Source organism: Strix aluco, chromosome 1 (assembly GCF_031877795.1).
Source record: "Strix aluco isolate bStrAlu1 chromosome 1, bStrAlu1.hap1, whole genome shotgun sequence".
Lineage (NCBI taxonomy): Eukaryota > Metazoa > Chordata > Aves > Strigiformes > Strigidae > Strix > Strix aluco.
The window spans coordinates 23,831,070-23,843,155 of NC_133931.1; the positions used below are offsets into that span (position 1 = coordinate 23,831,070).

The window sequence follows — 12,086 nt, forward strand, 5'->3', positions numbered from 1 at the left end:
ATTTGAAATTTAATCTCAGCACACCAACAACATATTTTGTAAGAAAAATGACATTACAATCAAACCACTGAACTTTGAACACTTACAATCTATACAGAAAACTGTATAGTTATCCCAGCTGCTACATCTAGATTTTTGTCTGCTTAGGCACAGCTTTTAAAAATGTGCTGACCTTTCAGAACAGCAGATCAGCTGTACCCAACAGGTAGCACCTACCAGTGCATCCAATGTATTTTAATAATTCACTTACTGCAGTTATAAAACACATATATATAAATGAGTATGAAAACACACAGTACGTCCTTAGAAAATATGCCAGTTAGTAACGGCATTATTTGTCAAATGTTCACTAAAAAAGAGTAGGCCTTCAAGGCCTGCAACATAAGCGTACTCCAGCAGTGCATTTATTTATTCAATTCATTAACTGTGATCTCTCCCATCACAAATATTGTTTGTCTGGTGACCTTACAAGAGCTCTCAGGAGTTTTGCCGAGTTTCTTGTCCTCAATGAACAATTGCCAGCTTAGTTAGGATCTGGTGCTGTAGACACTTTCTCCAGGCCTGCTGACGGCCAAACTACCTCACCCTGGAAGAAGCTGTGGTTAGAAGACTTTCACCCCAGGAGAGTTAGTAACTTATTTTCCAGTAGCCTGCTGAGGAGCTGTCAAGCTTTCATAACTCTCTGCATGTGCTGTTCTGACGCAATCACATGCGGAAAGCACCTTCCATTACTCATCCAATGAAACCTCCAGCTTGCAAGGAAGGCTTCTTGGTGAAGGTTGGTTTATTTGAAGAGGACCTCATAGTGGCAACAGCTGAGGTTAGAAAAATCTGCAAAGGAATGCTGAGCTGTTTTGTTATATTACATCGGCAAAACCCTTCATTTAATTCAGAGTAATTACTGTTGAGTTGTGTGTAATGATAGTTCCAATTAGCAGCAAAAAGATGGTAAAAAAAAGACTTCTGGCTAAGAGGAGATCCTGGAGGAAATCTCTGAAGTTTTATATGCTTTGTGAGAATAAATGGACTGAAGTTTATGATGCATTAATTTATGGTTTTTCAGTTCCTATTTAGCCAAATACCATGGAGGGGAGAGATTTAACACAATCTGAGATCTGACTGAATTGATGGGAATGGGGTAGACACTTAGACTACTTGTGAATATATACTTTGCAAGCTGGTACCAACTTCCATGTTTACTAGTTTAGTTAGAAGTCTGTCCTACTGACAGAAGAACATTAGGGCAACACTTCAGGTGTGTAATAAATTAAAGGCTGCACCAGGAAACTATAGTGAGAACCTTGAGAAAAGGGGAATGGACAGACAAAGGATCTGGGAATATGGGAATCTGCAAGATGTGGGGAGAGAGGACATGAAAGAATTGGAGGGGGGGGAGGATAAAAGAAAACCAGTCTGGCAGCAGTGACCAAAAGACCACTGATCATAGGTGTCTCTAACTCCTCTTGTGCTGGTCATAATTAGAATGGAAATCCTCTATTATTATCAATAAATCCTTTAGTTCAAATGGCAGTAGAGCATGCAGTAGGTCTGAAGGTTCAAAGTCCTACTAATGAAGTCAAATAGGGATCAATATACCAAAAGCTCTGCATTGTCAGGTGGTTTTAAAATCTCTTAAAATAATGCTTTTAAGACAGCACAGAAAACCAAGAAAGGGGTAATGATGAGGTTGTTCACATACTTTATTCTTTCCTCGAGACTCCTGCCTACCTGCAAAAAAATGCATTTTCAAGTTACTTAACCACAGTATTTATAGTTAGTGGGTAAATATGTATGTCTCATTCTCTGATTGTTCAATTTCATGTCCTGGGGTCTGATAAGCAGAACTGATTACTGCTTCACCCGAAGACAATACGAACTGTGTTTCCAACATCTACATTTCTATAATTTTAAGTACCTTGGAAAATTGTGTGTTTTAAATTGGTAACTGTAATATAATGGAAAACCTTTAATTACCCTGGGCCTCAGTTGCCTCCCATGAAGTGGTGAGAGCATACTATTGCATTACCCATGGGAGGGTTGTACAGGTAAATTAGTATTTCTGTAGTGCTCAGATCCTAAAGCAGTAAGCAACACAGACAAAATAAGTAACTCTGCTGTAGAGACAGGTTTAGATACTGTGCTGTAAGACTGGATGAATAGATATGTGAATGAATAGGAAAACCCAGTACTGAAGAGTTGCTCACTAAATAACTGATAACAGCTCATTCTGCTTGATGAGTGAAGTAAGGATATTCAGGAAAAAAAAAAGCTACATAATTCAACAAATTATAACAAGTATGCAAAAGAATTTTTACTATAACCTCAATTATATTCTACATACTAATGCAGTTATAAATAATTCACAAAATAGAGAATGGATGACATACTTCAATTTGCAGGAGCTTCTGACACTCTAGGAGTGAAACTTCAAGTCACATTATTTTAAGTAATTGCTAACAAACCTTCATACTACACCACATATTCTGTGTTAACTAAGGAAACACAATATCACTATTTTTTAAATTTTACAGTATCAACTGTTTAGATGATAGGAATTTGCAATGCCAGGTATCCAGATTCCAAAGAACCCAAGAGAAGGTGGCTTATAAAAATCTTTGGAAAGATTTTACAAGTCAGGTTTTATAAACATAACTGTAATAAAATTTCAGTTGTTCTAGTGCTAGAAGCAGGTAGGTTTCATTCTGTTGGAAATTTGCCAACCTTAGCCTTCCTGAGGAATAAAATTTCTAAATTTACCTTGGGAAGAAAATAAATAATTAGACCTTAAACCTATGACTGGTCCAGGACTGATGATTCCTCAATCAGTTCAGGGTAATTGCTGGAGGAAAATTTCACATTCATTAGTAAGTAATACAATGTTTTTCTGACGATCTAATGTGTGTGTCTATGTGTGCATATCTACAAATAGATTATATTAGAAAATAAAAGATTAAAGTGGAATGCTTACCTGGTCCATTAAGGAAGTCCTTAATTTGCACAGTGATAAGAGGAGGCGGAATACCACTTTTAGCATCTACCTCTCCTGCTACTGTCTGTAACCAAATCTTGCAATAATCCAGAGCTTCTGGTAGAGTTTTTCCAGGATCTACAGGTGATAATGATCACAGTCATTAATGATATTCCAGGAATATGATACATAACAAAGTGCTACATACAAAATTGATTAAAATTTAAAAGTTTAAAATGTAACACAGTGAACAGTATTCCTAATACTACTGTTATACATAGCATTTGTGGCTACAGATGCATGTGTATAACAATGCATGCATACATAGGCAAGAGGGAAAAGCTGTAATTACACAAAATGTAGAAAACACGCAAAAAACCCAAGTAAAATATTAGTAAAAGACATCAGTTAGCACAAGACGACTTTAAATAGCACACAATTTTAGCTTTAATTATGTTGACACTTAAGGAGTCCTTAGAAGAGAATCTGTGCTCAAAACCTGCTACTTCCAGATTGTATTTGCATTGCCAGGTAGGGAAAATAATGACAGAAAGATAAATGATAAAGGCTAAAAGACCAGAATGCTACCAGATCTCAGGAATAGAGCATAATGACAATGGGGTTATATCATTCTCTTTGGAGTGTCACTCGATAGCTCATCAGTAGCTATTCTTGCGTACCACCTTGAATTGTATTCCTTTGATCAGTTTATAATATTGCAATAGTCCATTAAAATTAACTTCCTCCAAGTGCTATTCTTGTCTTCATTTTCCACGTACCACAAATGGCAAAAACAGTACTGCAAAAAACGCTTTTTATACTTTAGCAACTCACGACCTTCATTGTAACAGTCCTCAATTCTGACGCTACAGGTCTTAAATTCTAAGTAATCAGTTATTCTTTATTATCAAGACTGCTATGTTAATTAGAATGTCTGCCTCATCCATAACGATTTAAGGAGATTTTCTTGATGTTATTCTCTCCCATTTTCAGTCAATTAAAAACTGCTATGATTTATTTGAGTTTTACTGAATGAATTCTTTTCAAGAACAGTATTTACATACCCACTATTATAGTCAACATATGGTATCGTGGTATCACAGTCATATGTGGACTGGGTATATAAAGTCAGCTTTGGAATTTGTATTTCTTGACCTTATCATGTGATTTATATAAAACTTGGCACATATGAACCCTTATGTGATTTCAAAGAACCTACTGAAACCAATTGATCATGACTTTAGATCTATATGGAAAAGATCAAAAGTTAGCACATTCTTCTGTTTTTATTTGATCAATTTTCAGGCAATGACTTTACAGCAGTATTTGTACTGCATAGCATATACATTACAGCCTTTCCTTCCCTTTATTCCTGCTATACATTTATAAAGTCAGCTCTCAACAGTTATTTAAGAGCTGTCACTGCATACAACAGATTTGTATATTTTTCCATGTGAATTTCTACATTTTTATGCTTCTTAGCCCTTTCCTTTAATTACATTAACCAGAATGGTGTGGCACACTCCCTTTTCTGTAGTGACTGCTTTAGGGAATATCTTGTTTCCTGTGTCTGGAGTTTGTCTAGTATACTGAAAATAATAATAATAAAAAATCTTTACCACCAAAGTACACATCTTTTCCAAAATATAGTTTTGTAGTTGTTCTGAACAAGGATATTATCTCTGACTTGGATCTGTACCATAATATCTTGTTTTGTAGTAATAGCTCATCATAAATAATATGCCAATGTTTTTCAGAAGATATACTGTAATGCAGTGTACAAATTACTGAACATTGTGAAATGAACATCACTGAAGCAATGAAATTGATGTCTAAGTTATCGTTCCTTCAGAAGTATTGGTATAAACATTCAGGTGTAGCAATATGGGGCAAAATATTGCAATATGCCATTATTTTGTCTCATTTCTGAAAGATATCATCACATATATAGCAACCTAGATCACCCACTGTCTTTTCAGAAAATCCAGTAAATTTAGTCAAACATTTATTTTGAAGAATACATTTACAGGTGTTCCTATTATGCTAAGATGTGTTTATGTTATAAAATACCTAATCATTATTTCATAGCTGTAGCTATTTAAGGATGAAAATATCTCTGATGAAAAGAACTTACATAGCAGAAAATCCTTGCATGACATAATACATTAGCTATACAAACACTGCCCTGAGGGAACTGGGAAGTGCAGCATGTGAGCACAGAATCAAAAAAGTAAAGGAACCATGGGGCTCTCAGGAGATTATTTTTCTCCGTCATGTCTCCAAGGAGCGCAGCACCACCACCTCTTCATTACCTGGGGCACTGCAGGACTTGTATACATCAATAATGAGGACTCCAGAATTTACAGATTAGGAATACAACACAAAAAAACCTCAATGCACAAAATTAGCCTGAGTCCAACAAAATACATTGCCCAGCACTGGCCTTACTGATTTCAAGCATTTTTTTTTAGTTCAAGTGAAACCATGCTATTCTGAAACTGAGCTAATTCTGGAAGCAGGATAGTTGCATTGACACAATTTTGCATTGGAGGTAGTAACCACAAAGGGTCATGCAAAGAACTAGTTTGAGTGCTTCCAAGCCCATGGTATATGGTTAATTTGAAACATGGGACTTGACCGTACATCGAAATATGCCAGATATGGATCAATTAATAAGGTTTTACATAATGAGAAGAAAGCTAAAATCCAGAGGTTTCAAAACTGACTATGCTGGTGTATAGCTCAAAAACCTGAAGGGAGTTCCAAATAGGAGCTATCTGGGTAAGACAAATTCATTTACATCAAAGGTCAAAAGACTGAAATATGTGTATCTGGATTAAAATACTTTCTAAGGTAGAAAACAGCATATGCATCTTCATAGGATTAAGAATCAGGAAAGGAATAAAAGAGTATCAATCTATCAATCCCTACGCCAAGGGCATAGGAATTGCCAGAGAAGCAATCAAATGAAAAAGAGAAAATTTGGGCTGAAAAGTGAGGAATTCCTGATGGGGAGAGCTGTTAGAAAAAGGACTCTTCTCCCTCAAGGAAACGATGGAAACACTCGGAATGTTTAAAAATACACTTGACAGAACACTATAAAATATACAATAGGGAACAATTATGCATCAGCAGGGAACTGGTCTGAATAATGTATTATAATAGGTCATTTCCATTTTCTATGATTCTCCCAAAAATCAACACTTAAATTTGCAGTTATTTGTATAAAGAAAATGTTGGCGAAAACCCAAGGGATGCATATATAAGTAAAAGGAGAGGCTAGAATTACTCCACAGCAAGCCAAGAGAGAGAAAAGAAAAGCTTGAGAAGAGCGGTGAAGACGGCCAGAAATTCTATCCTCTACACCATGTGAAAAATTTATCTGTGGCAGCAAAAGAAAAATGGTGAGACAACTATCACAGATTGACAACCAAGAGTGTAATTTAAAATCTGTAAGACTGAGAGGCTGAGGCCTTCAATACATCCACATTCCCCCCCCCCCCTTTTTTTTTTTTTTTAGAAAAAAATAATCCTTGGCTATTTTCAAAGCCACCCAAACATCCAAAGCCACTTTTAGTCTTGCTAAGGTCCAGATCTCAGCTTGAAACTTCATAGTTTATGTGGTATCTTCCTAAACTTGATTTGGATTTGCAAGCTTTTTATTTCACCTGCTATCCCCTCATTCAGCAGGCAGCAAAACTCAAACTTCTGAAGAGAAAGGGCAGTAAGGGGAAAGGAAAGGAGGGAGGCTGGAGAAATTTCACATCTTGAAGATTTTCATTCTCCAAAAAGTGGTTTTGTTCCGTTTTGTAGCCGAGAGCCAGGGCAGCTCAGGGGGCACAGCCCGTGGGAGGCTTTAATGGGGGGGCTCAGCGATGCACAGCACCCCAGCAGCCGCCAGGCAGGGGACAGGGCTACTGAACGTGTGTGCGGGACGGCAACTTGGCTTGTTCAGCTGGAACTTTATCCAGACCAAATGAGCTCTGCAACACGCTTTTATTTCAATGGATGAATCATATTTTGGTCTGCAGTCAATTTTAAAAGCCAGTACGATGCTGCAATCATCTCTGCATTTCAAACTCTGAAGTGGAACGTTTGGTCTTGTTTTAAAAATGGTTTCCATTGGAATTTAAAGGACACAAGTGGGAAAACATTTCTACTAGTGTACTCACAAGTGCTGTATCAGGAAGTTCAAAAATGAGCACTTACAGTAACCTGAGGAATGTACATTCCCAGGCCAGCTTGTCTTTACGGGTTGGGGCTGCACCTCCCCCACATCCATGGATACAGATGTACTGGACCATAAATATACTCAGAGGGGAACAGGTGACACTCCAGCAGAACTCCCTCAATGCTATGCTAGGAAACAGCCCTAAATCCTCTCTCTGCCTCGTAGGAAGCACAGGCTGACAGAGAGGCAGTGAACCAGACTTCCTGCCAGAGCCAGCCTGCATTGCTCTCCACACAGCCTGGGCTTTCCATTAGATCAGAGGTTACATGTGGTCTTAGCTACTGCATCTGCTCTTCATGGACCCCCTGCCATCAAAGGCGTGGGTGTAAAAAAAAACCAAAATTAAAAAAAAAGAGAAAAGGATAATTCTGGATGGCCTCACAATGCCCGTTTTTTGCAAATGCTTCATTGGCGGAAGTTGAAGAAATTCCATGCATAACAGATATTTACTGAGAAATTTCTCTCCCTTAAAACAACTAAGCACCACAACCTCCTCTTTGAAAGTAAACAAACAAACAAATAGAAAAAAGATTTTTCAAGAATGCCCAGAGCACAATGCTCAGGAAATGAGGCAATTTTGTATCTGGATTACATTACCTGAAACAAAGCAAATAAAGATTTAAAAAAATATTTATAAAAGCAGCTTATGAGATTACATTAAAAACAATTGCACCCACTTTTATTTAAGTGGAAATGGCCAATGCTCTGTTTCAAAATCTAACAGTTAGCAGATGCCTTTTAGTTAAATGTAGGATGAGCATTGAACAAAACAACCCTGTTTTATAGGATCTTTCAGGCTAGTTATACAGAATCGTACAAGTAAACTCAGGGAGCAACTAATCCTTTTAATGGCACTTATTACGCAGTTAATATTTATTCCATTAATTTATTTACTTTGATTTGAAGTTCCTATACCTGGCAGCAGCATAATTGCAATCAAACTGTGCAATTACAAAAATAATTTAAAACACAAATGAAGTAGTTTAGCACAACCATAATAAAATTGAGCTAACATTTTAATAACCCAGTAAGTCTCCTCCTCCTACAAACTGACTTGCCAGTGGACTTGATTGGAGAGAAGGACTGAGGAAATGGAAAGCACAACCATCAGGTCTTTAGCTCCAAGTCAGGCAAATGCTCCCACATACAGACACTGGTCTGATGAAAGTGTGCTGCTACTAACTGCTAACACACTAACAATACTTAACTTTTAAATAGCCCATTTCCTCTTATTTTATTCTCAAGTTCTTATTTCTTTCATGTTTCAGAAAATAAGCAAAAAATAACACAGCTAGTGACAGAGAAGTCAAGTAATCTTTGGATGAAGTTCGTTTCGGCAACTGTGCAGTACTCTCACAAAAAAAGAGTGATTGCTTAATATGAAAGATCCTGAATTTTAAGCTCTATTAACTTGAACTCTTTCAAAAATAAGATCAAAGCCCTTGTCCCAGATAAAATATATTTGGCTTTGTAACAGTATTAAAAACTTCATTTCTAAACATGTTCAAAGCAGTAAATCATTATAAGGCAGTAAGCCTAATTTTGTCACCAGCCAAGGATCAACTATTGTTCACTTTAAAATTCATGCTGGTGCAGTATTTTATTCAAAGCTTCATAAAACAGACTCTCATCAAGCTATCTGTTAGATGCATTTCTAAATTCTACAGTATTCTTTGTTGACTTACAGCCGAACAATACATTTCTTAGAAATACACAAATAGGAGGTGAGGGATGGAAAACATAACTAGATCCAAACTATTATCAGCTTGTCTTTACACTAAAGTTTTTTTTTTCAACTAATGTCCATCAAAAAATAAGACCTTTCTAATTTCACAATAGAATTTTGTACTTGTTTCTGCCTTGCAAGATTTGAGAGTTATTTCAGAACTGTAGATTTTTTTATTTCAGAAAAGCCATAAGAAATTAAAACACAGTATTTCATAGGACCTGATACTGCTGTTTGAACTAACAGAAGTCTTCAAAATTACACAACAGATTTGATTTAAAACAATTTTTCCAAATGCTTTAAAACATTCCTAAAGTGTTCTTATGAAGCGTATATGGTGTATGTATATACACAGAATGATGATTCGAAATGGCAGTTTTTATCAGCATGTCTTGGATCTAATCTACATATTTCATATATAGCTTAACTATGTAAGCTTAACCATATTAGTATAAGTAATGAGAAACCACGCCTATAGGAGCACCAACAAATCTTTATAACAAACATCATGTATTTTTCCTTTTGCCCAGACAAGTCTCAATTTTTTAGGTTGTGATGAAACTTGCTATGTTATAAGCCCGACCTTCTGAGCTGCTGCTGTGCTGTTGCCTATCTCCATCATGTGATGTAACACACACAATGCTTTCATCAGGCCTGCTTGTCAGGTTCCACTGTTTAAATGTGTTGTTTTGGTTTGGTTTGGTTTTTTTTTTTTTTTTTTTTTAAAGGGGGAATATGCTGCAACAGTTCTTATAATCCAGTTAAAATATATCTTTCATGTCTAGCTTTTGTCCTCTTCCCTGTCCTGCCTTAGATAATGGAGGTAGTTGCATGCATACATATTAGACACAAGAAGAGCAGTCTTGTAGAGAGTCTGACTGGAAATACTCTTAGAAACATTCACTGTACATTAAACATCATTTATGCCCTCTTCCCAGTCCTTGATAAACAGAGAAATACCGGAATATAGTGCATACCTACTGTACAGAGGGAGAGAAGCTAACTTAGTTCTGGGAGAAAAGCTAACTTATTTCTTTCAAATAAAGTTTATATTGTTCTTCCTTTGGATGATACATCTCTTTCAGTTAAAAGTGTCAGCAAATAGTCACAACGTCAAGAAAAATTGGTGACTGATTAAGTCGACTGCAGCAGTGCAGAAAATGCCATGCAAAGCTCCTGATGCTGTATTATATGATATGAAATATATATATACACACACATATATAAAACATATATATATAACACACAGTTCATGGCTATTTTCCCCTCAAATATGCATGCTAGAAATGAAAAACAGAAATTACCAGAACTAACATGTTACTACAGTGGTATGACAACATTAATCCTGAACAATACAATTACAAGCACAGCAGGTCTTCCTAAACAAGAGGCAATAAAAACTTTATACTACCTATTTTGCTGTGTGAATTATAGCGTGACTTGAAGTGTGGATTAGTTTTATTAACTTATTAATACATTTAGGATGGTGGTTTTAGGCACTAGAACTTTGGCACCCACCACTCAAACTCTTTTGAAAAGAGCCCTATTCAGTAGCAAGCACAGGATTCTGTCTGATACACGAGTAAGGTACTTATTACTGCCCACAAAGGCAGCAGGATGAGACCAGAACTTCTGCTGTCACATAATGTCTGACTCCTGCCTCCACACTCTTTTACCTTTGCCTGACATGGAGATAAAAAGCCAAAGAAAGGGTAAGACACACTTAGGGCTACTCCAAGACCACCAAGGTCCTCCAAGACCACCTCTTTGGGTTTCACTTGAACTGCTGGTAACTGAGGAGCTCTCAGGCCGTTTGTTCCTACTATCTTTATTATTTAAACTTGCCATGCTTCTGTGCTCTCTGATCCACTTTCAATTTGTAGGAAGACTTTATTACAGCTTGTGTTTTCTAGAATTGCTCCCATAGACAAGAAGATGGTGAAAGACTTAAGAAATTAATTGTAGGAGCAGAATGGAGAGAACTTTGCCCAGTTTATTGGTAATGTGGTGGCAGCTTGTACGAGGACTCACTTTAATGCCTCAGACATGAGAAATGAGGTAGTCCTATTGCATCTTTCCAAAACACTGAGTTAGTGAAGTTGTGTTCTTTAACTTAAAACTACTCCAATTTTCCTTCTGGCTTTGCTTTGTTTATTGATTTGTTAATTCTTTTAATACTAATTGCTACAATGACCACCTTTTATATAGTATTTAACAAATATACATGGGAATCTGGAGTAAATCAAATTCATGACACAGCTGTGTTTCTTTCAAGACAGGACAGCACCAGCAGAGGTAAAAATGGAAGCATGATAAAGAAAATGTGGCAGAGAACAAATCTCCCTATTTTAAGTATCTTCTCTCCAGCAGTCTAATTTTCCTCACTGTTTAATCCCTCTTGAAAGTTCAGCTATAAATCAGATTCCCGAAAAAAGTTAAGATGTATTAAAAATAGCATTTTTAGTCTTCTGCATAAGCACATCATTTTAATGCCAATTTTCAAAAGATACAATCTCATTCAACAAAGATTTGGTATAGCTGCACAAAAAACTGTATACTACTTTTCACAACTAATGTGTTGTATGAACTCTGGCAAGAAAAAGCTAGCAAAGTTTTTTACCTACAGCTCTCATTCACTGAACAACTTAAAGCCCCATACTTTTCTAGCTGTGTGTTCAGCAGATCTCTGCATCCTCATTTACACTTTTTTGGGATAACACTCCATAATGTATCTCACTAAATTCTTATACCCAGTACTGAATGCCAGACAAATGAACTGCAATAACTTGATCTCTCTCTTCAGTGGTACAGATAAGACAGAAAAATAAAATTTCAGAATATTTTCTATTGAACAGTTATTCTGATACTTCTTATTATAAGCTTTACATAGGTAATGAAAAAAAAAAAAAAAGATCCATTCATTAAGAGAAGGAAATTGTTGCAAAACCCTATTACCCAGCTGAATGAAAACTTAAAATACATTACATCATTAGACGCCATTTGTAAGATCACTATAATTTTCTTACAGTTTATGATCAAAACACCAGGTGCTTCTACAATGTTTATCTTTAAATTTTATCAGTAGGCTAGTATAGGAAAATATTGTGATATTCAGTCATAAAAAAATACTTTTTATGAAATCAGCTTAGCTTACAACTCTT

The 12,086-nt window shown here is 36.2% G+C and overlaps 1 protein-coding gene across 11 annotated transcripts in view; it reads right to left on the reverse strand.

The window, feature by feature from the left end:
- VPS13B (vacuolar protein sorting 13 homolog B) overlaps positions 1-12,086 on the reverse strand; it is a 491,427-nt gene that overhangs the window by 108,058 nt on the left and 371,283 nt on the right. For all 11 annotated transcript variants that reach the window (XM_074815029.1, XM_074815038.1, XM_074815049.1 and 8 more), the window contains one exon: positions 2,969-3,106. In XM_074815029.1, coding sequence (XP_074671130.1) covers positions 2,969-3,106 — 138 coding nt within the window. The remainder of the gene's footprint in view (positions 1-2,968; positions 3,107-12,086) is intronic.